The following is a 26,273-nucleotide window of genomic DNA, read 5'->3' on the forward strand; positions in this document are numbered from 1 at the left end:
ACAGGATGTCATGTTCAAAGTGTGTCAGCCATCACCTGGCAGAGGGGAGGGGGAGGACTTGCTGCTGGAGGGACCCAGGAGCTTGACGTGAGAGGAATGAAACCAGCCTCTCTGCCGCTTCTTGCCTCGAGCCTGGAGGGAAAAGAGAGTAAATCAATCTCCTGCTGGTTCAGTTCTGAATTTTAAATCAAGAGATGAATTGATTAATCGATTCTGTCGGGCAGAGAGCTGAACCTCCAGAATCTTACCAGTGCAAACAACAATTTATACTGCATCCTGACAGATCTTTAACTGGGAATATATATTCACTGCCTTCATACTGTAAATCAAGCCAAAGCTCAGCCTTAAATCTGTAGGACAACCAAAAGATTTCTGTTCAATGTCTCATCCTTCTTCACCAAGCTTAATACACATTAAGATCAGCATGTTCTATATTGGGAGCTCTGGACAATTTGACAAAGCTCTGGGAATCCTATGCACTGCAACAATGTTTATTTAAATTTTAACTGTCTTGTCTGAACCGTCCACCCCTTTGCAGCTAACTTGGCTCAGCTGTCTCATTACTGTGTCTAACTGTTCACTGACAGCTTAAACCGGAGCCCAGAGCTATAGTGGCAGCCTCAGCACAAAATAGGCAGTGAGGATTGACCTCTCCCTGCTGTAGGTGTATGACCTATAGACAACCCTGTTATTACTCCTGCAACCTCCTTTCCACCTCTCAACAGCTCTTCATTGATCTGACAAGTCAGCAAATACAAAAAACATCTACGGTACGAGCAATCCCTTTTACAGTATGCAATTTATACAAGTGTGATGTAGAAAAGCCATCAGTAGAAATGAAGTAGGAATCATCTTGTGTCCAGCAGGAAAACTTAAGAAATGAACTAAATTTCCATATTCATAGATTCTGGAATTTTTAATGAGGTAGAAGGAGTAGATGTGGAAATTATACTTTTTTTCATCATCAGACACACATTATTGTTCCAAGCAGATTATCTGGATACACGTCTGCAGGAGATATTTTCTCAGTTTTCTTCAAATAAAGGCAGAGAACACCCGCAGCGGGGATATATTCAAATATGGGCAGTGGATTAAAGAGAACTACAACGGATTAATCATGCTTATAAAGTGCTCCAAGGTGCAGGTGACTTTGAACTGTACATTAGCATTTAGAGCCAAATTAATTCCTGAAGCAAAATCTTGTTACTGACATGTTCCAAGTTTTAGCGGCTAACATTATTTCTAAGATTATTCTAACTCTCATTGGGCCCCTACGGCTCTAATGACAGACCTGCAGTTCCCCGAGCCACCAGCCAGTGGAGTTCTTGGCCAGGACCACAATTAGTTGCCCTGGAGACAGACGCAGCTGATACATCGTTGGGGCGACGGTGGTGGTGGTGACTGCCTGGGCGATCTCTGTTGACCATACAGAAATAGCGGAGGATGAATTTAAATTTAGTTCAGGTAAATGTCAAGCACATCACAGAGGTAATCAGCAGATTATGACAGTGTGAGTGTGCGTGTGCGTGTGCGTGTGTGTGCTGTTTGTGAATTGCTGTGCACATTCTCACCAGGCTTTTTGGGTGGAGCTCCAGGTCTTGTTGCCTAAATAAATGAAGTAGTAGTAAATTAATGAGTAAAGTAATGAATAATAAATAACATACAAAATTAAAGAGAAATAAATGGATTCCAATTTTAGGTCAGAAAGAGGAAAGACTTTGGTTCTAATAATACTTTCAAACTTATAAACACTACTTGACTGACCTCTGGTTCAACAGGTCGGACATAGTTGGAAGGGAAAACCCCTGTCTGATCCCCAATACATCCTCGCCACCACTCTCCTTCTCTTTCCGTCACCATGACAACATCTCCCTCAACAAACGTCAGGTCCCCCACCTCTGGGCTCTCATACGTGTACAAGGCCACGTACTCTGTTGAGGATAAAGTACAAGTGTGTAAGTCAGTGCCACATATCCGACCTATTCATTTAACAGTGAGTCTTGTTTTGACTCATAGCCGGTCATGATTAAATATATATAAATATATAAGACCTGTTTTGTACAGATAAACTATGCTTACCCTCTAGCTGAACAGAGTCGCATGTGTCAAACAGATCCACACTAAAATGGGAGCACAAAGTCAATTTAGTCTTATAATCAACATACATTTAACATCAGTGTGTGTGTGTGTGTGTGTGTGTGTGTGGTGTGTGTGCTTCATACTCTGTATTGCCACCCGTCTCCAAAGTGACACAGCCCTTGGGGAACCATCCCTGTGTCCCGTTGAGCTGTCCCAACCACCATTCTTCCCTCTGCTGCAGCACGTTTATGACATCACCCTGCGAGAAGCTCAGCAGTGCAGTGATGACGTCACCCGCACCGGAGGAGAGGCTGAGGTGAGTTTCTGAGGTGCCTGACCATGAGGAGACAGCTCGAGCCAGCAGAGGGACAGAGGACTGAGGAGGGAGATTAGAAGAGCAGCAAGGTTTCACAATGCAGCAATGCATCCGTTAAATCAAGTAAACCATGAAATCAGTCTCTAGGCTTATCCTCTAGACATAAAGCAGCTTAGAATATTGCTGTTAACCTGACTCTTTCTGAGCATGAGGCATAACCTACAAATGCCAGACCTACTAACACTGATGTTATCTGCTGGGAGACGGAGATCTGTAAATGTGTGGGTGACCCACAGAAAGAGAGAGGAACTCCCAATGGAGAAAAAGCTATAAATATAGCGTCATGCTGCTGTTCAAGATGTGTGTGTGTTGGTGTCAGCAGAGCAGTGTGTGTACTACAGCCAGACCTAGTTCCTTGCCCGCCAAAGACAGTTTATAGCTCAGATATACTACGATGGCAGACATCACTGTACCAACAGGAAACCTAGCAAAGTACAAGCCGAGTCGATCTAGCAGATACAGAAAACCATTGGCATTCATTCAGGCATGTTTTTTGCCACCTGACAAATGCAAGTCCAATATTCACTCTCCTTTTAGCTCTATTTTGGTCTCGACTTGGCTCTTTAGCTGCTAAATGCTCCACTATTTTCCGCAGCTAGTTGCCAACTGTCTGTCCACTGGTGCTGAGCAGGTAGGAGGTAGGACATAGTCAATAGTATCGCAGCTGTTTTGTTGAAAACACTAGCTGCTGGACGTTGATGAGAGTGATGAGAGTGAACCAAAACAGTAAAGCTGTGGGTCGTATAACAAATGACCTGAAAGAAGCTAAAAAGCTCAGTAGAGCTGAAGGGAACTGCAGAGTTGGATGATGATTCTGTGGGTTTGTCATTTCAGGTGACTCCTTTCAAATAACACATAGTCATTTGATCCATTGTTAATATAAAAGTATTGATTATAGCAGCTTTAATCTTAATAAACCGACAGGGCAAGGAAGCCTAAAGCTTGTGACATTTTAATGTCATTTTCCCACAGAAGATCTCAAACAACAGAACAGCTGTATGTAAACTAAGAGCTCTAAAAAAACCTTTTCGAAATGACATTAAGAGAATGTTTTGTCCTTGTGATGCCTGACAACAGGGAGTTAATACAGAATCCACAAAACTCCCATGTCGCGCCTTAATTAAACATGGCTACGTTACCCAGACAATTTATGCTAATCTCTAAACTGACACAGCAACAAAACAGGGTTTCAATTTGCATCTGGAGGAGGCAAATAAAAAAGTTTATCCATGCATTAGGAGTGAGTTTTCTTTTAAGAAAACTATGTCAGACCCAATTCACTGCATGCCAGGAGTTAGAAATAAACATAAGTCAAGCTTTCCTCCTTACCTGTGAAGCGTCTGATTGGTCGGGAACAGTGCTGTGACTCACTACCTCCCCATCTGGGACTCTGGGTGAAACGGGAGGGACAAACCATCAGCCAACGTGCAAACACAAGAATAAAAACAGTTCTGTGGCATAAATTACAATGCCCAAGGTGACTGTTACAGACTAGCACACAGCAAAAAAGCACAGTCCTGTACTATCTTTAGTGCAGGGGAACTGAAGGATCACACAGAAAATGTCTTTGAGACTGCCCCATCCTCTTTCTGCCTGTATGTTACCTTGTGTGGAGTGGTGGTGGTGGACAAGATAGTTTTCCAGGTGAAGAAGAGGCAGTCTCGGTAGTAGACGGGGTAGGATATTTCTCTGCGTAACTCTGGGGGAACCAGCCCCTGTTTCCACGGTAACTCCCACACAGCCATCCAGGCTCACCGACGGTCTGCTCATCCACCTGCATCATGGAAAACACAGTTCAATTAACCACAATCAGACATAACAAGGTGATGATGATAAACATGTTGGTTCCCAACAGCAGTCATCTTTAGGAGCAATCAGGAACAATTACTATTACACAACAACCACAGATTATTAGTATGTTTAGACACCCATCACACAAACATGTCCTGGCAGTGGGGTGTAAACAGACCAGTGACATATGGAAAATGACATATTGCAGTTTACACACAACTTCACTGTCACTGTCATTTTTACTTGATCTAACAACTCTTACTGTTCACTTCACCCTGGCTACTTCTGTCCTGCCTCTACGGCTTGGTTATGCCAAAAATGCAACCACAGGTAAAGTAATGTTAGCTAACTAGCAAATGCTAGCAAGCTATAAAGTAGGCTAACGTGAATGTGAGAAGTACTCAGATCTTTTACTTAAGTAAAAATACCACAGTCTAAAAATACTCTGTCACAAGTAAATGTACTGCAGTCAAATTCTTACTGAGGTAAAAGTACATACGTTTTAGCATCAACAGTGCAGAATTATCTATATTACTTATTTTAATTAGTGGTGCTTTAATGTTTGGGGCTAATTTTAATTACTTTATGTATTGCTGGGTAGTTTAATAATAGTAATGCATCATCATTTATTAATTGATTCATATTTTCTGTTAATAATCTGAATCTGCAAAGTAACAAGTGACTAAAGTTATCAAATAAAAGTACAATATTGGCTTCCAAAATGTAGTATAAAGTATAAAGTAGTAAAGCATATTAGCAAGTACGTCTCCATGGAATACAAGCTGCTGTGTCCATAGATAAATGGCTCACTCTAAGGTTTTGTTACCTTAGAATAAACATAAGATAAGATTCTTATTTTCAGGAGATTATACATTAATGAAAACATTCCTATGAATATTATATTGCATTTCTGCCAACTGATCCTTTTAAGTACAGTACTTGTGTAAAGGTTCTTAGTTACATTAAACTGGGTACTATTTTACGTAACAGTAAATGATGTGTAAATGCTATGTAAAACTCCAGTTCATTGAGTTCCATTTCATGATACTTTATATTGTTAATACATTGTTTTCTGTGTTTACAGTGTGTGTGTGTGTCTGTGTGTGAGTGTGAGGTGTGTGTGTGTGTGTGTGTGTGTGTGTCTGTGTCTGTGAGAGTGTGTGTGTGTGTCTGTGTGTGAGTGTGAGTGTGTGTGTGTGTGTGGTGTGTGTGTGTGTGTGTCTGTGTGTGAGTGTGAGTGTGAGTGTGTGTGTGTGTGTGTGTGTGTGTGTGTGAGTGTGTGTGTCTCATACCTCTATAAGACAGTCTGCGTCCACACTCAGCTCGTCTGTGTTTCGGGCCACAAACGAGTACAGAGCTCTATACGTGGTCAGCTTGGAGGATGGCTGAGCCACCAACACCGGCTGCTGTCCTGCTCTGTCCTGCTCCTCTTTCTTCCTCCTCCTCTCCTCCTCCTCCTCTTCCTCTTTCCGTTTACTTTCTTCCTCCTCCTCCCTCTTCCTCTTCTCCTCCTCCTCCTCTCTCCTTCTTCTCTCCTCTTCCTGTGCTTTCTCCTGGGCGGCTCGGAGCCGAGCTTGTGCCTCCCTCTCCTCCTCTTCCCTCTGTCTGGCCCTCTGCTCCTCCAGGAGCCTCCTTTGACGTGCCTCCTCTTCCTCTTTCTCCCTCTTTTCCTGCTCTCTTCTTTCTTGCTCTATCTTAGCCTGTCTGTGGGAAGTAAATGCAACTTTTTAAAAACACAGCACAGAAAGATGAAGAGAAACAAAAGCAGATGTGTAGTATCATGCATAATTTGCTCCAAACACAAATGTAAGTCACAAGTTCCCTCACACTCACCTGGCTGCCTCCTCTTCCTCCCTTCTCCTCCTCTCCATCTCCTCCTCCTTGCGTCTCTGCAGCTCCCTCAGTTTCTCCTCTTTGACTCTGTACAGGTCGTCCAGGACAGCCTGCTGCCTCACCTGCTTCTCCCTCAGCTCCTGATGCAGCCACAGGATATACAATGCGTTAGAGAGACATAAAAGATCAGAATCAGTCTTATGGTCAGTCACAAAGCACAACACAATTGTTTGCAAGCTTTAATACTGCTGATGCGCAGTACAATATATTAAATTTGTATTCAATCTATAAAAAAAAGATGCGCTTCAAAACTCATCTATACATATGTAGTGGTTTTAAAAGAGTGTTTGATGCAATAGTACAAATACAATCATTCCAAACATGCAAAACGGATGGGATAAAGCCAGCCCACACACTGGCAGCCATTCAAAAAGAAACATGCAGATATATGCACATATGTATAAGCTGAGTTCAGTGTTTTTCTCTTTCTAACACACTAAATTGTGCAGGTTAAGCATTCTGTGTGTATGTTTTACCCTCAGGGTGCATCCTGTTTACACAGACAACACAGGCTAAAACAAAACCCATGGAGAGAAACAACAAAAAAAAAGGGAAGATGTGGCACCAAAGCAGCGCTCCATTTAATAATGAGTCAAAAGACAAAAGAGCAAGGATTAGCGAACAGATCGAATCATCATGGGATGAAAAGGAACAGAAGATAGTGGCTTAAGGGAAAACAAGAGGTGAGATGACAAGAAACATAATAATTGGGGGGGGTGAAAAAGATTACACAGTGGGAGGTAGAGAGAGTGAAAGAGAGAGACAGGGAGGAAGAAAGATAACCTTGATGAGAAGGAAGAGCTGGCTGAGGCAGGCCAGCAGAGACAGAAGGCCTCGCAGGACACAGTCATCCATATCCCCAAGCTACGAAAGAAACACACAGTGTGATGATGAAGGGTGGGAAAGGGAGGAGGAGGAGGACAGAGGATGGGACAGAAAGAAGGCATACATGTGATCAAGATAAAAGGAGGAAAACAGAGGTGAGTAGTAAGAAGGATAAAAGAAGAAGACGGTGCGTGGAAATGGAAAACCAGAGACGAGAGACGTGAATTAGTAAGAAAGATGTCCAGGTTGTAGGAAGCAGAGGAAAAAAAGAGAGGGAGGAGAGAAAAGAAAAGCAGTTAAAAGAAGAAAACAATTGAACAGACCAAAAAGAGAAAGAGCAGACCTTTTGATGCTGCAGTTATTAGTATCAGATTGACGATATATTGTGAGAGGACATGGCATGATATTGAATTATCAGACTTTCTGCCAGCGAATGTGTACATCTGAGTCTGTATGTGTGCAGTAGCGGTTAGGTAACGAGGTTTTCTTTGCCTGAGGGGTGAAACTCTAAAGTTACAATGAACACGATTTCACAGCAGCAATTTAAGTGTGAAACTCTCTGTTTTTGTTCTGTTCAGATAAAAAATTGCTGAAGTAAAGAAAAAACAACTCCCTACAAACCAGCTTCTGGTCTGTTATATTGCTGTAATCCATCATATAGTGATGTTGCTTTACTTTGCCGCACTGTAGTATTATTCTGTTCATACCAAACTTGTATCCTGAAATATAAATCTTAAATATATAATCTTAAAAGAATAGTTTGACATTTGTTATGTCTGTCAAGTGAGTACGGAGCGAGCCAGGTGATTAGCTTAGCTAGCATAAAGACTGGAAGCAGGGAGGAGGGAGCTAGCTTGGCTCCCTCCAAAGGTAAATACACCTACAAACTTTTAAAGCTCACTGAGTAACAAGTCATAACTTGTTTATTCAGGACACAAAGAGGCACGTAAAAATGAAACACTGTTGTACAGGCAGTTATATGCAACTCCAGTCTTCCAGGCTTTACGTTAAGTTAAGCTAAGCTAATCACCTCCCCAGCATACTCAACGCAGACGGGAATGGTGTCCATCTTCTCTTCTAAGTCTTAGAAATAAAGCTAAATAAAGTCTATTTCTGATAATGTCACTATTTCATATTTAATTTATAAGGACAATTTTGACTTAAAGGTGGGGAAAGTGATTCTGGAAAAACACTTTTTGTCAGCAGATATCTCCTCCTGGTCGGCTAGCTTTCCTCTCTGTGTGTGCGGTTTTAAAAAATAGGTGTTTGTAGACAGACCTGGTTGTGTAAATGGGAAACAAAAAATTTTGTTATTCCAAGCAGGATTTATGTGTTCGGTAATGTTAAATTACTTTCCCACGAACATTCAGCTCACTTTCTCGCTCGCCAAGATATGCTGTCGATGTGATGTTAGCTATAGTAGCAGGAGAGTTGTGAGTATCGCTGTCTGGAGAGCGCTTTTGGACAACCGCCTCATTAGTTACAACACTTGTATCGTTGTTTGCAATATATCATGGTATTATTTGTCATGTAATGAGATTTCTCCAGAATCACTAACCCCACCTTTAAACTGTATTTAAAATTGTGTAAATGTAACATAGTTTCTCATCTATTTTGAATGTATGCCAAACAGTTATAGATTTTGTAATGTTTTTTTTATGATTGCAGGCAACCACTGGTTTCCATTCATATCTGCAGGGCATGAAAATCCATTAGCACACACTTAAAACTTTACTTTTGTGTATATAAGTTAAGTCAATAAGTTGGCTTTAGTTATTTTAAGTGTTAGTGTGGTCATGAAGTTTAAATTCAGACAGACAAAACTAAACATAACTCAAGCAAGTTTTAAGAGTCTCTTCTTGATTTTCATACGTGAGGGAAACTGATGAAAACCAATGGTTGTCTAGATCGGTAGGCAAAATACATTCAAACACAGTAGCCTGGTCTGACCTGGCCTCTCCTTGACTAATTTGAGTTTAGATGAATTCAAATGGTCTAAACGGCTTTGAGACAGGCTAAAAAGATCATTACCATCCTCCATATCCTGATTCTAGACTGTGCTGACCACTAACCTTAAGCTCCTTGTTGTACTGCTCCATCTGGGCCAGTTTGTCTGTTGTCTCCCTCTCCAGAGTGTCAAGCTGGTCCTTTAGCCTCCGGCAGTTCACACCTTTCTCTGTCACACTCCCAGTCAGAGAGGTCAAAGCCACCGCTACAAGGGAAAAGGTCAAAAGTCAGAAGGAAGTGGGAGAATTCATGACTGATGTATGTGTATGTGTATGTGTGTGTGTGTGTGTGTGTGTGTGTGTGTGTGTGTGTGTGTGTGTGTGTGTGTGTGTGTGTGTTGTGCCAGCAGGCATTTGTCACCCACAGGAAAGTTTGTTGAGGTTGATGTTTTGTAGCTTCTCTGTCAGTCTGTGTTGTTCTGGTACCAGCTGTGAGAGCTTCCTTTGCCACTCCTATTGCAAACACAGAGGCATCGAAACAGGAAATGAAAAAACATTCCTGTGAATAATTTAAATGCAAACAGCTTGATGGGGAAGAAGTGAGAGCAAACACATTTCTTTAACCTCAAACTGAAGCTGGAGCGAGTTGATCTCTGTGATACGCGTGTCCCTCTTCTGATTGACGAGTTCCACCTCTGCCTTCAGAATCCGCCTCTTGCTCTGAGCTTCACGGAGGCGGTCTGAGATCTGCTTGTGCTTGTTGCCCTGTGAGACCGGGGTCTTAACATTAGTGTGTGTGCTTTCATTGACATTGCAAGATTGTAAGTAGGCGTATTCATCAGTGTCTCACCACAGCCTCCAGCTCCAACTCTAGACTCTTCTTTTTGGCCCTGAGTCGGGAGATCTCATCCTGCTCCCCCTCTCTCCTCCTGCCTAGCTCCTCTTTCTTCCCACGCTCCCACTCCTCCCTCCGCTGGCGCTCCATCTCCTGCTTTGCCGCCTGAAAGTAGGAAGAAATGTGGTCACCGGATGTGGCTCTCTAGATGTTCAGCATCTCGTGGGTGAGGCTACTTTCTCCCACTCACCTCCTTCCTCTCCAGCTCTCTCATCCTCTCCTCCTCCCTCTGTCTCTCCATCTCTCTCTGCCTCTCCAACCGCCTCTCCTCCTCCAGCCTCCTACGGTTTTCCTGCTCCCTGGCCTCCCTCTCCCTCCTTTCATGAGCCTCCCTCTCCTCCTTTTCTCTCCTCTCCCTCTCCTTCCTCTGCAGCTCCTCCAGAGCCAGTCGCCGTTTCTCCAGCTCGGCGCTGCCCCGTGCAAAGTTTTCCTTCAGCTTGTCCTCAAAGGACACTAAAAAGAAGAGGAAGAGAGAGCTATGAAACAGAGGAAGACTCACACTATAACAAAACAGACAGAGTGCAGGATGTGCCCTACCACTGCTCTTGGTCTTCTGTGCAGGCTCTATCTCTGTTGTGTCTATTAAACAGGGAGTTATGTAGGGCCCCGTTCCATTAACAAGCTCACTGGACTTGATTCCTCCTCTGAAATGATAAAAAACAATGTCTGTAGTTGTGATAATGAATATATGCAAGTCCAGTGTCAATCTGTGTGTGTACGTGTTACCTGAGAGAGGGAGGTACTAGGTCTTGAGGCAGTGTGAGTGGTAGGGGTCTGCCAGTTTTAGCCATGTCCACCAGGTGCATGGCCAGAATGAACTCATCCCCTTGTAACTGACCGTCCTTATCCACATCTGCCAAGTTCCTATGTACACGCAATAGGAGAGTGAAGCGATAAAGATGGGGGTGGACTATCATGATTGTATTATTTGGAGGCAGTGGAACAAGCTAGAAACATTGGCAAATGATCACCTCATAAAGCTGTTGATGAGGCAGTTGCCCATTTACACATCCAGCAGACACAAAGCAACATTAACATTCATTTGCAGTCATGTTTTGGACAATTTGGTTTCAATATTCACTCTGCTCTTTCGCTCTGTTTTGGTTTCCACAAGCTTTTGAAGGAAATATTGGCACTCAAGCAGTTAGGGGCTGCACCTCTGCAATGCCCAGGAGGTGGCTGGCACCCTCTCCAGCTACCAGTCCACACTCTGTAATATGGTCCAGGCTGGACTTGAACCGGTTGCCTGGTTCACTTCCAAAGCCAAGACCCCATGGAGCCACCGCCGGCTCTAAAACCAGAACAAAGCCTCTAAACCACGACTATCAACTAAAAGACACTAAAACGCTCCAATCAGCCAGATATACTACTGTTTATAGAACACACAACACTGAGGTGTGACAAAGTCAGAAGTACAATTTTGGATAATATTCCACTTCTGTTGCATTTCCACCATCTTTTCCCTGCCACAGAGGCCAGTAATGTGGGGAACATTGCAAATTTCAGCATAAAAAAACTGAAAATCCACAATATTCAGCAGTTTAGTTTTGATTCCTCTTTGGCTTTCCATTTTTAGAGCTTTTTATGATTTTCAGTGGCATAAAACTGGAGAGCAAAGACACCACACACACACACACACACACACACACACACACACACACACACACACACACACACACACACACACACACACACACACACACACACACACACACACACACACACACTCTCTACTCACCAGATGGTAGCTAGCTGAGTGTGGGTCAGGTTGGATGCTATCAGCGCATTTCTAACTTGAGGTCCTGCAAAGTAAAAATGACATCAGAAAATAATAGTGAAGAGTGAATTCTCACAGCAACTGATAGGAACGTGTTTGTGTACGTCTGAATGCCACGTTCTGTATAATGGGGTTGAGAGCAAGTACGTGAGTGCATGTGTGTAAAGTGAAACGGATCCGGAGTTTGCTCTGTCAAACTTCGAGAAGACCACTCATGAGCTGCCAAGAGGTCTTGAGAACCTCATGTTTATTTAGGTTGGAGGTGTGTGTGTGTGTGTGTGTGTGTGTGAGAGAGTGTGTGAGTCCTACCTGACAAGTAGCCACTCATGAGCTTATCAAGCGTGTTGAACTGCTGACGATACTTGAGTCTGGAGGCCTGTGGAACGGCCCAATCGCTTGCACCCGTCTTTGGAGAGTTACTGGCCAGCGACGTGGTGGAGGAAGAATTTGAACTACGAACAGAGAGAGAAAGAGAGGCATGTCGATATGCCAAGATATCACCTAAAGGGAAATTACACAATAATATTATGTGGTCAGTGTTCCCTTTTCTCCCTCGTATTCAAGCCTCGACTTAAAACCACTAATTGCTTCGAGACTCCCCGGTGTTATTTCTCAGCTCTTAATTAGCAGTAGAGGAAGCCGCTGCAAACGACCACGTAGAGTACACAACGACTCTCTGAAACAAGACAGCACTGTTTCCTCAGGCAACGCTAATCAGCCATTCTGTTTTTATTATAAACAATGCCTCTGCAAAAATAGCAAAAGGATAGGCTGGGTCGATGATGTTCATTTGAGAAGAATGTTTTTTTTTCTCTTTCGTTCATTATAGGGTGTAAACTTGCTCCTCTGGAAACGAAAGGATAGGTTTCAGGGAGACAATAGGGGAAGTAGTGTGGGATCCTCCCTCTGCCCAAGGGCTTCTTTTTGTGTGTGTGTGTGTTTAGGTGTGTGTGCATGAGTGAATTAGTCACACCAAGTAGGGCTGTAAAATTCCCTTACATTAAATTACATTAAAGCTTGTGATGGGTCCGGAAACAACAAACAGGAGAAAAACAAGGAGCCTAACATGATATAAAAGGGTGTCACAATTAGGACTGGAAGGGTAAAAATGATGTGGGTGGCTGCTCTCATCCTACTCCTGGTATTTGACTTCCTAACACTCCTGCTGCCCTTATTATTGCCTCACCACCTACACCCGAGGTCAGGACGTTTTGTATGAAGCAACAGGGCACTCTTAACAATATATTCAAAATGAAATCAGATACTACTCCTATCCTGTTTCCCAAACCACACAAAACACCATGAGAAGGAGCAAAGATATTGGATACTACTGTTGTCTTTTTTGAAGGGAATCTGGCTGCTGCTGAAACTGCATAAAACCTCCCCGACTCTGTTTGTTCTTTGTTTACTCCTCATTACATCCCACTGCTGTAACTATTGCAGGTAAGCATTAAGTGCTTTATTCTAATCCACAAATGAAAGTATTATTTTTTTTTTAAGTTATTTTTTTCGCCTTTTATTGGATAGGACAGCCGAAGATTGACAGGAAAGGTGGGTAGAGAGAGAGTGAAGGACACGGAGCAAAGGGCCGCAGGTCGGATTCGAACACAGGCCGCTGCAGTAACTCCATATATGGGTCGCCAAATCTACCGACTGAGCTAACCGGGCGCCCACAAATGAAAGTTTGACTCTTGTCAATAAAGGACTACAACAGTTAGGGGTTAGGTGCCTTGCTCAAGGGCACCTCAGCAGTACACAGTAGGTGGAACTGGCACTTCTCCAGCTACCAGTCCACACTCCATACTGTGGTCCGTGCTAGACCTGAACCAGCGACACGTACCCATATTAGCATTTAATGTAACATAACCCATCGGTGACAATTAGAAGCAGTCAAACAATAGTGCATATATCTCCTTTAGTCCATTATCTATAACCTGTTCCTTTGTTTTACAGACCTCATCTGTAGACTAAGAGTCAACAGCTAGGCCAGCAACTCTGTGCTTTGAGCTAAATCCTACCATTATTGGCTGATTGTGTGTAGTATATATCATCTTCACTATTTTAAATATAAACTTTATGGTGCTGCTAGAGGAAGTCATTAGGCTTCATCCTCTGGGAGCCATGAATATTTGTACTAACCTAACCAGGAAGATAGACTGACAAGATCGTGCAAGAATCCATCTTGCCAGACTTCAATCTAAGCGTTTGTGGCCGGTACAACAGGCCGGACCAATCAGCATCCTTTGAGGAAGTACTAGCAGTGACAGGGGTGGGCAGTTATATCAGAACTAGAGAGAATTTCTTCACTGAAAGAAGAGCAAAGAACAGCACCGAAGGCTTTTCTTGATGGAAAATATGTTAACGCTCTTCTCCCGACTGTCTTCAATAAGAGTTTGACAACATTAAAAAAGGTTTGTTGATCTGATTGGTTCAAGTTCGCCTATGGAAGACACATGGTTCATCCAATCACCTGCCGAGTATTTATATCAGAATGAAAATCAGAATGGGGTTTATTGCCAACTTGTTTTTCACAAGCAAGGAATTTGCCATGGTGATAACAGGTGCATAACAATAAAAACATAGAAAATATAAATAAAGATAAAAATAGAGACAATATGTACAATATGGTTAAATACTTAAATCAATAATACATGGCAATCCAATCAGTAGTTGTTGAGATAAAACCAGTGAGGTGGACCTACAGCTACTAAAATAGACTCAAACTTCACAGCAGTAGTGACATCCTCCTATAGGAATGTCACTTGATGCCAGCTCTCCTCTAATGTTTGTAACTCTAAACAAGCCCACTTCCTACTGTTGCCAACTAGAACATCTGACTTCAAAATGCCTTCCTGCTCTCTCTGTTATCTAAGTGTTTCATCTCTGTCTGCATTCTGATCCTCAACCCTTCCCTGCAAAAACTCTGCTTCTTTGTGAGCTGAATAAATGGGCTGGCAGTGTGCGACTTATACCAATGTTAATACCAGCATTTCTCTTAAAATAACTACATAATAAAGGGTGCCATTTAGGAATCCTCACACCCCCCATAAAACTTGAAATTTAGATTTTAAATGTAAAACTAACAGACATTCAAAATTAGCAAAATTAATTTGCGGGCTGTTAGGGGGAGCTGAGATGGTTATTTTATACAATATGTATTTATATACACTCTGGGTCTCACCTGCTGGATCCAAGATCTAGAAGAGAGTTTGCCTTTGACATCCCAGTCGATGGAGAGAACGTCATAGGAGAGGAGAAGCCAGAGAGGGGGAGCGCTGCAAACATGGTTAATAGTTAAATATGATTTTGATAAATTCAAGGTAATGCATTAGTGCATGCATGTAAATACATTGTGCATGCATGTGCTTTCCTTATGCAATCTCTGACATACTGTAGAAGTGCATGGTGCAATTGCCCTTGAATGCGAGTACATCTAATCTTATCTTCTCATACTTTATAGTCGCAGCACACAGAGCTCCAGCAGCAAGGTTACTGACATCTGGCTAAAAACAAAGTGATCGCGGCTGTCTGCAACCCTGCGCTAAAGAGGGTTAGTCTTGAGAGCTGTGGCACTGAAATTTATTTCATCAGCAGGGAGAGAGGGATAACAACGAGGGAACCCCAAATAATAGAGACATTTCACACTCACTCATTAGCTTGCTCATTTCACAGACAAAACGTGTGGTTGAACAGACAGACTGAGATTAAAGAGAGCAACCGAAGGACAGATGGAGGAGGTGAGAGATGAAGAGTCAGATAAAAGAGAAACTAAATGAGTATGTATATATCATTTAAGTATCAATACAAGTACACCCGCACTTGATATCAGTGAATGTTTTTATCCAACAGGTACAGTAACTGCAGTAAAGACTGTGGTGACTTATCTCGTTGCTGCTTAAAAGCGTTACTTTCTGCATACCGCGACGTACATACACTTCCACATACTGTGTGGACTTCAAGTCAAATATAAGACCTCAGGGAATAGATATCATGTGGCATTTGTAATCCACGCATTGCACCATTAACATGAATAACTGACCCTGATACACAAAATATTACACACCAGGATTGGGTTGCAGCAGCTATTCATATGTTTGTTACAAAGTTTGTGCAATCGTGCTTCTTAAGCTTTTAGTAACTACTAGCTGGTTTCAAACTAGGGATTTTGTTTAGAATTCACTTTGCCAGTTAAGACTTTAGTAATGTGTAAATGCAAAGAAACATGTGTAGTAGGACTCAATTAAAAAGCTATCAACTAGTGTTACGTAAAGAAGAACATCACTGTCGCTGTCAAACTACAAAACATAACAGTTTTAACAGTAAGTTTAACTGCCAATCCTTTGCATATATAAATTAAAGTCATTCCTAGATTTGCAAACATGGAAAAATCATTTTCCAACCTCATCAACACTATTCACTAATGTTAATTCAGTTACTGAATTAATGTTAATTTGGGGTTATTCTACCCAAAAAACATGCATTGTCTCATGTATTCTTTTCATTTTACAGACTACCTGTGTCAGTGTTCCCAGCTGCAATGCTACCATAATGGGTTCATTTGCATGTGCACAGGTTAATATTAATAGCAAAGATATAAAGCACAAGCTTATCTGTGCTGTGCAATGTTTTTTCAACAGATCTCAGATGTCATGTCTCATAACCCTGTTACATATTAATTTAAATGAATGGCTCTGGAACATAATTCACCTACTTGATCCCGGGTCAAATTTGAATGAATTGGTGCTAAACCACTAATCAATATCAATCTTTATTTGTCCGACAAGCAAATCCGGAATGGTTCCGCTGCAGAACCAACCTGCATTGTTGGGAACAAGAGGTGAGGTGAGGAGGTTGACATTGCCGTTGGGGAGTCCAGAGTTTCCCAAGGAGGTGATGAGGGGCAGAGTCATTGGCATTGGCACCAAGGGTTGCACAGAGTGCATGTGGGGGTTAACCGGGATGGGTGTTAGGATGGGCATGGCTGACATAGCTGACATGGATGACAGACCGACTGACAGGTTTGGCATAGAACCCATTCCTATTAGGAGGAAACACACAGGTGAACATGAAAAGATCAGGAACACTGTTTCAGAAGACAGACTAAATTGAAAAGTTACATTTGAAAATGAGTTACTTTCATTTTCCACTGCCACTGATGACAACACTTCTTGGTTAGGTTGTGACAGAAAGTGTAGGGGTTTTAAAATTGGATTGTAACTGTAACATCCTGAGAGAAATTTTTACCGAAGCGTGCTGATGAAGGGATGGTTGAAGCAGAATTGGAGACGGGAGATTGCTTCATGATGACGGGCAGGGAAGAGGGTAAGTTCCGCCCCTGAAGTTTGAGTTTAATGAGTTTCATGGCGATAGAGAACTCCAGTCTGTCCATCTTCCCATCGCTGTCCATGTCAGCTAGGTTCCTAGAGAAGGAGAGAAAGCTGAGGTATAATATGATCTCTTTATAGCAAAGTGCCCATTCCTAGTATTGTTTTTCTTTATTGAGACAATAGAAAAGGCGAGTGTTACACAACGGACATGGCTCTGGTGGGATTGAATTCCACACAAACACACACACACACACACACACACACACACACACACACACACACACACACACACACACACACACACACACACACACACACACACAGTCTGTTCTAATTACAGTACACACACACACACACACACACACACACACACACACACACATTTCTCCCCCTTCTTACACACACAGTTTACTAGGCGGGGCAGGCTGTGAAGGAAGTTAGTTCTCAACAGGAAGTTCAAAGCAGGCTGAGAGGACCAAACTGACCAAAAACAAAAGTTTGGACCTGCTGACCTTCGTGCTCTTGCTTAAGGACACATTATTAAGGATAAAGACTCGGTGGTTAGGTTGAGCTTACCAGATCTCTGCCAGGACAGAAGGAGGCAGGCCGGACTGGAGGAAGAATTTCCTGGCTTGTTCTCCTGAAGACAGACAGAAACCATTGGGGTTCAGATAGATGGACATTTGATACAGCTGAAACACTGATAACACTTCTAGGTATTCATTCTAAAAAGATATAGGGTCTGTTTGTTATGACAACAGCCTACCTGAGACATAGCCGAGGACGGGGGTGAGGCTGTCAAACTGCTTGTCGTGTTTCCCCCTCTCCTCTGGAGTGATGGCCCACACACTGGCTCCACCTGGACAAAACCAAGAGACAAATCCTGATATTTAAAGTTCTTTAAAATTTCAATGAAACAGGATTTTGAGATAATCTTGCCTCTTAAAGTTAATGTATATCCTCCTCAAACATAATATCTTTCATTTGCAATAACAGGATAAAAGATCACTTTAAAGTGTGAGGCACATGGTAGCCATAACCAGATGGGGATCCCTGAGACTACATCTTATTAAATACAGGTCTGCGGCTTTCTGACTGCACTTTCAAATATCAAAAGGAAAAAAATGCCATATGGAGAAAAAAAGCTCTATATTAAAAACACAATGAAACATTTCAATTTACACCTGCTGATGCAGCTTGGAGGAATAATTAACAGGACAGGTAAGAGATTGTGACAGAGAGATAAACAAATACAACATTTCTGTCATTTATTATTAAATAGGTCTGTATTATAACAGAAAACTACTTAATAAGTGGGAAAGATATTTTAAATCCAATCTTGACCAGTAACACATCTCAAAACACATGAGAACAAGAGTAAGAGTGTATAGTATGTGAAGCTGTGGCTACTTATGCACACTGATAGTTTGATCTAAATGCTAACATCAACATGCTCACAATGACAATGCTAACATGCTGTTGTTTATCAGGTATAGGAATCACAAACACCATGTACTGTACACAATCTTAGCCCCTTCAGACCCGCCTTATGTTCCAAGGTTTTGAAAAATATAATAATGACTTTTTCCCATCCTTAATGCAACCAGAAATGAGAATCAATAAAAATATTTTTTTTATCAAAACTCTTTAATTTTTTGTCCATTTCAATGGACATCGGGTCCAAACAGTTGTTAAAATACCAACATCATGTGACAACATCATATCTATTTCTTGTCTTATAATTGTCACATTGACATCACATGGAACATGAACATGAACAGTTCAAATGATGTTTTTTTTGTAAGGTCCAAAGAGTTTTAAAATATTTTTTTTCCCCCTTTTTTTTTCTTTTTGTTTGTTTGTTCTGCATTTGGAATATCTCAACTGATTATCAACTCATTCTCTTGTTCTGATGTACTGTTTTTGTAGTAATAAGGTCATTCATCAATACTGGCGAATTGAGTTCAATAACATGGTTTCTGGACAGCGATATTTGAAAAAAGTCCTGTGTAAGAACTTGCACTGAAACATGTGATATTACATTTCTATTCATACATTCCATCTTTCAATATTATATCAAAACTATAAAATCTTGGCACAAATATCTATAAATGTGAGTAAAACTTGAAAATGATCCTCACTTCGACATGTGGGGTGAAGCCCTGCCATGCCTCTCTTCCGTGTGGTGGATTTTTTTCATACATCAACAAGCAAAGCTATACTGCCGTTTGATACGTTGTTAAACATCCAATTCAATGGACTTAAGGGTTTAAGTGGTGTTAAATGTTGCAAAAAGTAAAAAAGAAGCCCCTGTCATGTGACATCCATTGTCATGGACACAGGGTCTGAAGGGGCTTGGTCGTGAAAATAAAATTAAAATGACAGTCAGCGGATCGCCACAATTGTTAGATTTCATCCTGAAGTGGTCATGAAAGTTTGTGTCAAATGTTATGGCTTCTACTAGTTGCTGAGACGCAAAATATCCAGTTTTATTTTTTTTACAGCAGCTACATTTTAGAGTCCCAAATTTTCACATTAAGTCAGTAACATTTCTCAGAAAAAAAAATAATGACGAGTGATAAGTACACCCTCTCGTGCTCTGCTCCACCTTTCAACACCCACAAAATACAGCAATACGTTGAAAGTACCCTAAGAGGAAATGGAAATTCAGTATATGGTGTCTTATTTAACTTCACCATCCAAAAAGTCAGCATAATTTCCATTGCAAATGAGATCTCGCACTCAGATGAAACCACTCTTAACCAACTCCCGACAATGATTAATGTATAAAAATGTCCAGTCAGCTTTTTTTCACTCTGCTCCACTCTTGCATATCTCAAGGTAAGTTCAGGGTTGGCCATGAATTAAATATGAAGTCAAATGTGCTGGGTGAGGGATATGGAACCCAATTCTTACTCAATTTCATAAGACGTCTTTAATGGAGGGGGATGAAGGATTATTATCAGAGCTGATAATTAATTAATCATAAGAGGAATCCGTGAAATTAATCAAATCATAACACGATCGGGGTACGCTTTCTTAATTTCTTTTCCATAAGCTCTGAAGCCATTTTAAGAGAAGGATTGACTGTGTGCACAGATGGATCTTTCCATATGGCAGTAGTCTAATGACAGATGCATAAGGAGACAATGACACATAATGAGTCCAGGCAGAAGAGACAGAGAAGGAGAAAAAATGAATTTAGGCTAGAGTAGCTGAGTGACAAACTAGTTTAACAACTGGAAACTACATTCAGACAGTGGAAACAGATGAGTTAATACAGAAAACAGCCGCTGCTACAGCCGTAAAGTGCACAGTTGCAATTTCTAAGATGGAAGTCAACTGAGGAAAAACACAGGTCTTATGTAGCTCCCTTCGGAAACAGCTCATCCTCTTCTGCAACAGACGGAGCTCCATGATGCCAAAGGCTGTTACCATAGCGATCACAGTGGTACAAACCTCCCAAAAAATGTAAGCACAGATTTTTCACAACAGTGAATTCGGTGTAGAATAAAGACAACACGCTGAGTTTGTTGAGAATTTGTCCTTCAGATGATTCACCTACTGATATGAAAATGAGTATTGTGATATCAGAGGATGAATGGGAAGAGAATATGGGTGGAAAAACAAGATTATATGATTTGTTTAACTCCAGTACAGAACAAACATCGACATACAAGTTGTTGGAGATTGTGTGGAGAAAATACAGCAAACAGCTGTCACTATAAAATGGCTGAAGACAGAGGAACCTAAGATTGAAGACTGGATCGATGTCGTTCTTAGTATATACACGATGGAGAAGTTGACAAATTTAATAGAATCTGGGAAAATTGGATGGAATATGTATTGTCTATTAGGTCAGACTTTGTATAACAGAAAGTGTAAACCAGGACCCCAGAGTTTGAAATGTTCTTGCATTGGCTGCAGTTTACTCAAAGAGAAGTAAAGAACCACTGCACAAGGTGTGGGGTGGTAAAGGTGCAGGTGTGTGGGTTAAAAAAAAAAAAAAAGGAAATAAAAATATGAATATTTTCAATGTGCGTTCAATGTGTGTGTTTTTGTGTGTGTTTTGTTTGGCTATTGTTTGTTTTTTGGGGGGTTTTCCTCTCTCTGGTTATTTTTTTTGTACATTTTCAAGGACCATCTGAGTGTACAGGACACAATGTGTAAAACTGGAGAGATAAATGGGATTACTAATAATAATAATAATAATAATAATAATAATGGGTGACTGTAAAATGTGAATCTCATTCTCAATAAAAAGCATAAAAAACAAAAATAACTTTAAATAACTTAAAAAACCAAATTTGTGTTACAGAAAAAAGAGAAGAGAATTGCCATAACAGTGACTGGTAAGGTGAAATTGCCAGATGCCAAGAAATGGTTTCCACATATAATTCTCAGTGTCTTTCTATCTATGTACAGTAAACTTAAAGGAGAAGAATTAAAAGAAATAAAAAATGAGAATTACATTTGAGGAAAGCAACGATATCACAACTGCACAACTATTTTTTGCCACTGTTTCAAAAGTATATAAACAGTACAACTTTAAAAAGATTGAATCTATAGCTGCTATTCGGCCTTGGCACGTTGGTTTTTTGTTATATGATCTACACTGATGATATCGTATTCCTTCTTCATACCCCACTGTGACTGAGATTACTATCCTCAGATGTGAGCAACAGAGAATATCTTACACAGGAAACTATCTCCAAACTTTCTGTCTCAACATAAACACAATACCATTATCAGGGGAGAGTAAGATGGAGGAACCCCCTTTCTTATTCATCTCTGGTAGAGGCAAGAAATGTGTTAAGTAGGAATAAAATCACAGAGCTAAGCAAGAAAAAATATATAGTTGCAATATTGTTATAGGGTAAAATACCATTTTTTTGCGCTATTATGGGTGTATGTCTTTACAGACCTGATATCTAGGGTGTAATTTATTCACCAGATTCAGGAAATACCACCCTGCCCATGATGGAACTTCCTGCCCTACACTAACCAAAACACCACCACCGGCTCCTGTTGAACACACACACACACACACACACACACACACACACACACACACACACACACACACACACACACACACACACAGACACACACAGATCTCTGAAGAATATGACACAAAGCTGTGGCACAGCAGTCTGAAGATTAAATGTGAAAACTATAGAGTTAAAAGGGAGGAAGATTCCATTTTTTTAATATAATCAGAAACTGACAGCTGTTTGCCTCACACAGAGATGTTTGTTTGTTAGCAAACACTCTAGCAGATTGCCTTGAGCTGGTTTCAATATCTAAACAAACTCTACCCTAAACTAGCACGGCAGCACCTGTTCGTGTATGTGTTTTTTCCCTGACGAAGCCAGCGTTCGCAGCTCGCTGTGCCCGACCTAGTTTTCGGCATTGTCAGCAAATTGCAGCCATAAAAGAAGGAGAAAGTAATTAATCTCGCACCGAGATGTGAATATTCTTCGCATTGTCTCGTTGGCTTTGACGGCCCTCATTTAGAAGCCATTGTAAGTGACAAAGGGAGGTGATATTTAGCACAGTGCCACTGGGACATGTAGCTAGCGTGGCCACATCAACAGGCCTGTCAGTTGATTCGGCGCCTGTACAGTATCAGAGAGGGCTGAACGCTCTGTGAATAAGTGGGGCACTGCAAAGCATCTTACACAGCAATGGCAGAATCCATAGGGGTCTTCTGTGGGTTGATACTTGTGTTGCAAACATATGGCCACTCCGTGTGAGACCAGATAAAGAAGTGCCAAATTTTAGAATATCTAGCATGTCAAAGCTAATTATACTAAGCCTTTTAAGCTATGGGATTAAACAGTTTTGGAAAAAAAAAAAAAGGGACAGCAAATTGGCCTGAGGACATGAGTCAGTCTGGATGTTAAATACTGCATTTTCTTACATACATATTTTTAATTCTTTCAGTGGGAACCTTGTTGACATTCTGGGAAACTTATTCACTTTCTTGCCAAGAGTTAGATAACAAGGTTGATACCGCTCTGTCTGCACAGTAAATATAAAGCTGGAGCCAGGAGACAGGGAGCTTAGCTTAGCATTAAGACCAAAAAAGACGGGGGAAAGCTTTGACTATTCAAGGCTATCCCAGTAAATCAGACTTTGCTCTTCAGTTGTTTGGCTGGAGAAAAATATATATATAAAAAAAAGATATCACTATAACTGTGTGTATCCATCCTGTCATACACTGAACACATACAAGCAGCTTCCTGCACAGCAAGAACACAAACTCTCAGCGAACAGACAAGAGCCCTTCGGCCAATATTGAGACAATATAGCACACACAGTCCATCCACAGGAAAAAAAAAACCCTACTGCATACTCTCATGCAATCGCTTCCACAGCAACAACGCCTGTGCAGAATTTAAACCCACTGTACCACAGTTCACCTCCCGAGCAGCTGCGACACAAAGAGCCTTGTGTGGTTTTACTTCCCTTTGTCAGCCAGTGTGCTGTTGTCTAGGTTGCTGCACAGTCCTCGGGAGACGCTGGAGTCAAACCTCCAGACACCCAGTGCCAGCCTTCTAGGGGGAAAACCACATCACTGCTTTCATAAAGTATTTACATATCAAACGCTTCACCTGGGGAGGACAAGTTGATGTCTCAGATAGGTACAGTGGATCAACAGTCTCTGCACGCTGCAGCATTTCAGTCAACACACACACTCCTCTCCTTCTCCTGGAGTGCTGCATACTGTTCAACTGTTTGTGTGAATGTGTGATGACTTTACAATTGCCTTGTTACAGATGCGCCGTGTTCATGAGGTTGCTATAACGCAAAGAGCTCAGCCTCCCGTATGCTATGTTTCCATGGAGAAACTCATCACGTACTAATGTTATGTTTCCAAACTGCTTTCTCCCAGTGTCCATCTACTGGATGGGATTACAGCGGAGAGTGTAGTTGTGGGGTTTGGCATTTTGTTAAACTGCAGAATTAGTCATGTGGACAAGATGCATCCGACACACACAAACAAACACACACACACACACACGTACACACACACACACACACTTTCTCAGAGGCATTTCCCATAGAGGCCCTTAAGGAGCAGCAACTACTGTTCTATGATCAAAGGCTGGAAACAAGAGGATTAACACACAAACACACACACACACACACACACACACACACACACACACACACACACACACACACACACACACACACACACACACACACACACACACACACACACAATTGAGCAATTATGTCCACACCAAGGACAAAAGAGATGCATCATTTTCAAGACTTCGCACAACAGTAACAGAGGCAGTCCCCCACACAAAAGACATACACAAAAATAGCTCATTATTTGCATAAAATGTATTAAAAATGATTACTCCTTCAAGCCCTTGTTGCTGCAGAGGTTTATACAACATGTCATTTCTTGCAAAATGTTAGGGTAACAAAGACGGGTTGAGTTGAAGTCTGATCTTAAACTCCAGCACCAGATCAATATCCCATTCAAACAGTTCAAACATCAAAAATGACTGAAACAAACGCACCTTTGAGTCTTGACAGGACGAAGACCACAGGAACAACACAACTGCTATTTATTGGTCAACTCTGCCTCCCTGCATCTGCCCTCTTTCTTCCTCATCGATCTGTTCCCTTCAAGTTAATTTCCACCCTGACCACTCTCCCCAAGGTGCATACTTAGCCTCCCACAGAGAAACACATCATGACCACACACACACACACACACACACACACACACACACACACACACACACACGACAAAAACAAAGTGTTCTTACCATTCATGGCTGCAGGTGGAGAGCACGGGCAGAGAGGGAAGTCCTCTACTCAGCTGGCTAGCTCTCAGACATCTGCAGGGAAAGAGAGAGAAAGAAAGATGTGAGTGTGATATTGTGTGTGTGTCACGGAGCAGCGCGTATGAGTGAGGAAACCCGAGCATGCGTGTGCAAATGAGGGAGAGAACAGAGAGGACGTGAGTGCGTGCGAGAGGGGAGAAAAATCTCATCTCCTTGGTCACAATGCAAGGAAAGCACGGCTAACATGGTGAGGGATGACAGAGCAAGGGAGGGACGGAGAAGGGTAAATAATGACAGTGAGAAAGCGCGAGAGAGAGAGAGAGGGGAGGATGAGCGGAACAGAAGGAATGGCAGAGATACGGACAATGCCAGCAGGGAGAAGTAGGCAAGAGGAGGACAGACAGCTGAGGGACAGAGGAGGGGGGAAATGATGGTGGTCAGGCAGGAAGCAAGCATTCATCACTGTCCCCTCTTAGATCACAGATACACACAGTCTTCTGCAAATCTTGGTGTATCTTTATTTCTCCAGTGTTAATACATCTGTCATTAGGACTTTAAGTGCAATTACCATTTAATTAGGCTTTGAAATATTTGTATTATTAGGCATGTAAATATGTGGAATCAGGAACACAAGTATTTATTTAAGTAAGATCGTTCTAGGCTGTATGATCAAAAATTTGTCACAGTATCCGTCAGTATCTAAGATTCTGACGGTTTCACTGTATATCATGGTGTTTTTTGGCCTTCATATAGGTTTGTTCTACTGTCAGGAGTACATAGAACAACAAGTGTAACACAGCTTTCTTTTCAAAAACGAAATATTGAAAGATATTGAAGCATAAACACTGTAAACTGACATAAAATACTCAAAGTATTCAAAGAGTAAGAAACCAATTGTCAGAAACTGTTGCGTGCCATGGTGTTTTGTCCTGTTAAAGAGAGTTGTGGGTATGGGCACGCAGTTAATAGATCTCCCTTCTCTTTACACTCTATGCACTGACCACAGCTGCCTATTGAGGAGTTGCAGCAATTGTTTCAGTTATTTCAGCTACCAGTACAGCGGTATATGAAAAATATTTATCAGCAAAGAAAATTAAAATCAGTGTAGTGGTTCTTCCGGTATATTAAATAAAGAAGATAAATATTTGCCCCATATTCGTTATATAACTATTTGCCTCAGGAATGTAAGTATTTTCCATATTCAGAATGTAAATATTTGTTTTATTACAGATAGAAATATTTCTTATTAGGAATATACATATTTGCCTGGTTCGGGAAAGAAACATTTGTCTTAATAAGAATATAAAGATTTGCCCATTCAGGTAATACTACACTACAACTGTAAAACCAGTCCTATGTATTTGGGTTTTCATTTTCCCGCACCCCTGACACGTAACACTCCATGTCTTCTCTATTGTTTCCTGTCCTCATGATTTTTCTTGCTATTCACAGCTCTTCCTTTACCGTTGTTGCCGAATCATTTTCCAGTCCAATTGCTCTGGCAATACACTTCCCATATTCTTGATCACTCATGCTTGCAACATCTTCAAATT

At 41.5% G+C, this 26,273-nt stretch overlaps 1 protein-coding gene across 5 annotated transcripts in view; it reads right to left on the reverse strand.

The window, feature by feature from the left end:
- Nucleotides 1–26,273, reverse strand: part of itsn2a (intersectin 2a) — a 39,448-nt gene that overhangs the window by 8,026 nt on the left and 5,149 nt on the right. For 2 of the 5 annotated variants that reach the window (XM_051408106.1, XM_051408105.1), the window contains exons 2-27: nt 24,703–24,774; nt 17,676–17,768; nt 17,486–17,549; nt 16,827–17,002; nt 16,399–16,620; nt 14,764–14,857; nt 11,892–12,034; nt 11,544–11,607; nt 10,532–10,669; nt 10,343–10,449; nt 9,996–10,258; nt 9,761–9,910; nt 9,535–9,675; nt 9,336–9,423; nt 9,037–9,176; nt 6,923–7,003; nt 6,080–6,219; nt 5,539–5,950; nt 4,060–4,229; nt 3,785–3,845; nt 2,223–2,455; nt 2,080–2,120; nt 1,765–1,931; nt 1,572–1,605; nt 1,292–1,416; nt 36–132 (exon numbers count right to left, since the gene is read on the reverse strand). In XM_051408106.1, coding sequence (XP_051264066.1) covers nt 36–132; nt 1,292–1,416; nt 1,572–1,605; nt 1,765–1,931; nt 2,080–2,120; nt 2,223–2,455; nt 3,785–3,845; nt 4,060–4,229; nt 5,539–5,950; nt 6,080–6,219; nt 6,923–7,003; nt 9,037–9,176; nt 9,336–9,423; nt 9,535–9,675; nt 9,761–9,910; nt 9,996–10,258; nt 10,343–10,449; nt 10,532–10,669; nt 11,544–11,607; nt 11,892–12,034; nt 14,764–14,857; nt 16,399–16,620; nt 16,827–17,002; nt 17,486–17,549; nt 17,676–17,768; nt 24,703–24,709 — 3,451 coding nt within the window. In that variant the 5' untranslated portion in view covers nt 24,710–24,774. Of the gene's footprint in view, nt 1–35; nt 133–1,291; nt 1,417–1,571; nt 1,606–1,764; nt 1,932–2,079; nt 2,121–2,222; nt 2,456–3,784; nt 3,846–4,059; nt 4,230–5,538; nt 5,951–6,079; nt 6,220–6,922; nt 7,004–9,036; nt 9,177–9,335; nt 9,424–9,534; nt 9,676–9,760; nt 9,911–9,995; nt 10,259–10,342; nt 10,450–10,531; nt 10,670–11,543; nt 11,608–11,891; nt 12,035–14,763; nt 14,858–16,398; nt 16,621–16,826; nt 17,003–17,485; nt 17,550–17,675; nt 17,769–24,702; nt 25,119–26,273 lie in introns of those variants that run through there. The other 3 variants (XM_051408108.1, XM_051408107.1, XM_051408109.1) reach the window with 3 other exon arrangements.

The sequence above is a fragment of the Dicentrarchus labrax genome, unplaced genomic scaffold (assembly GCF_905237075.1).
Source record: "Dicentrarchus labrax unplaced genomic scaffold, dlabrax2021, whole genome shotgun sequence".
Classification (NCBI taxonomy): Eukaryota; Metazoa; Chordata; class Actinopteri; family Moronidae; genus Dicentrarchus; species Dicentrarchus labrax.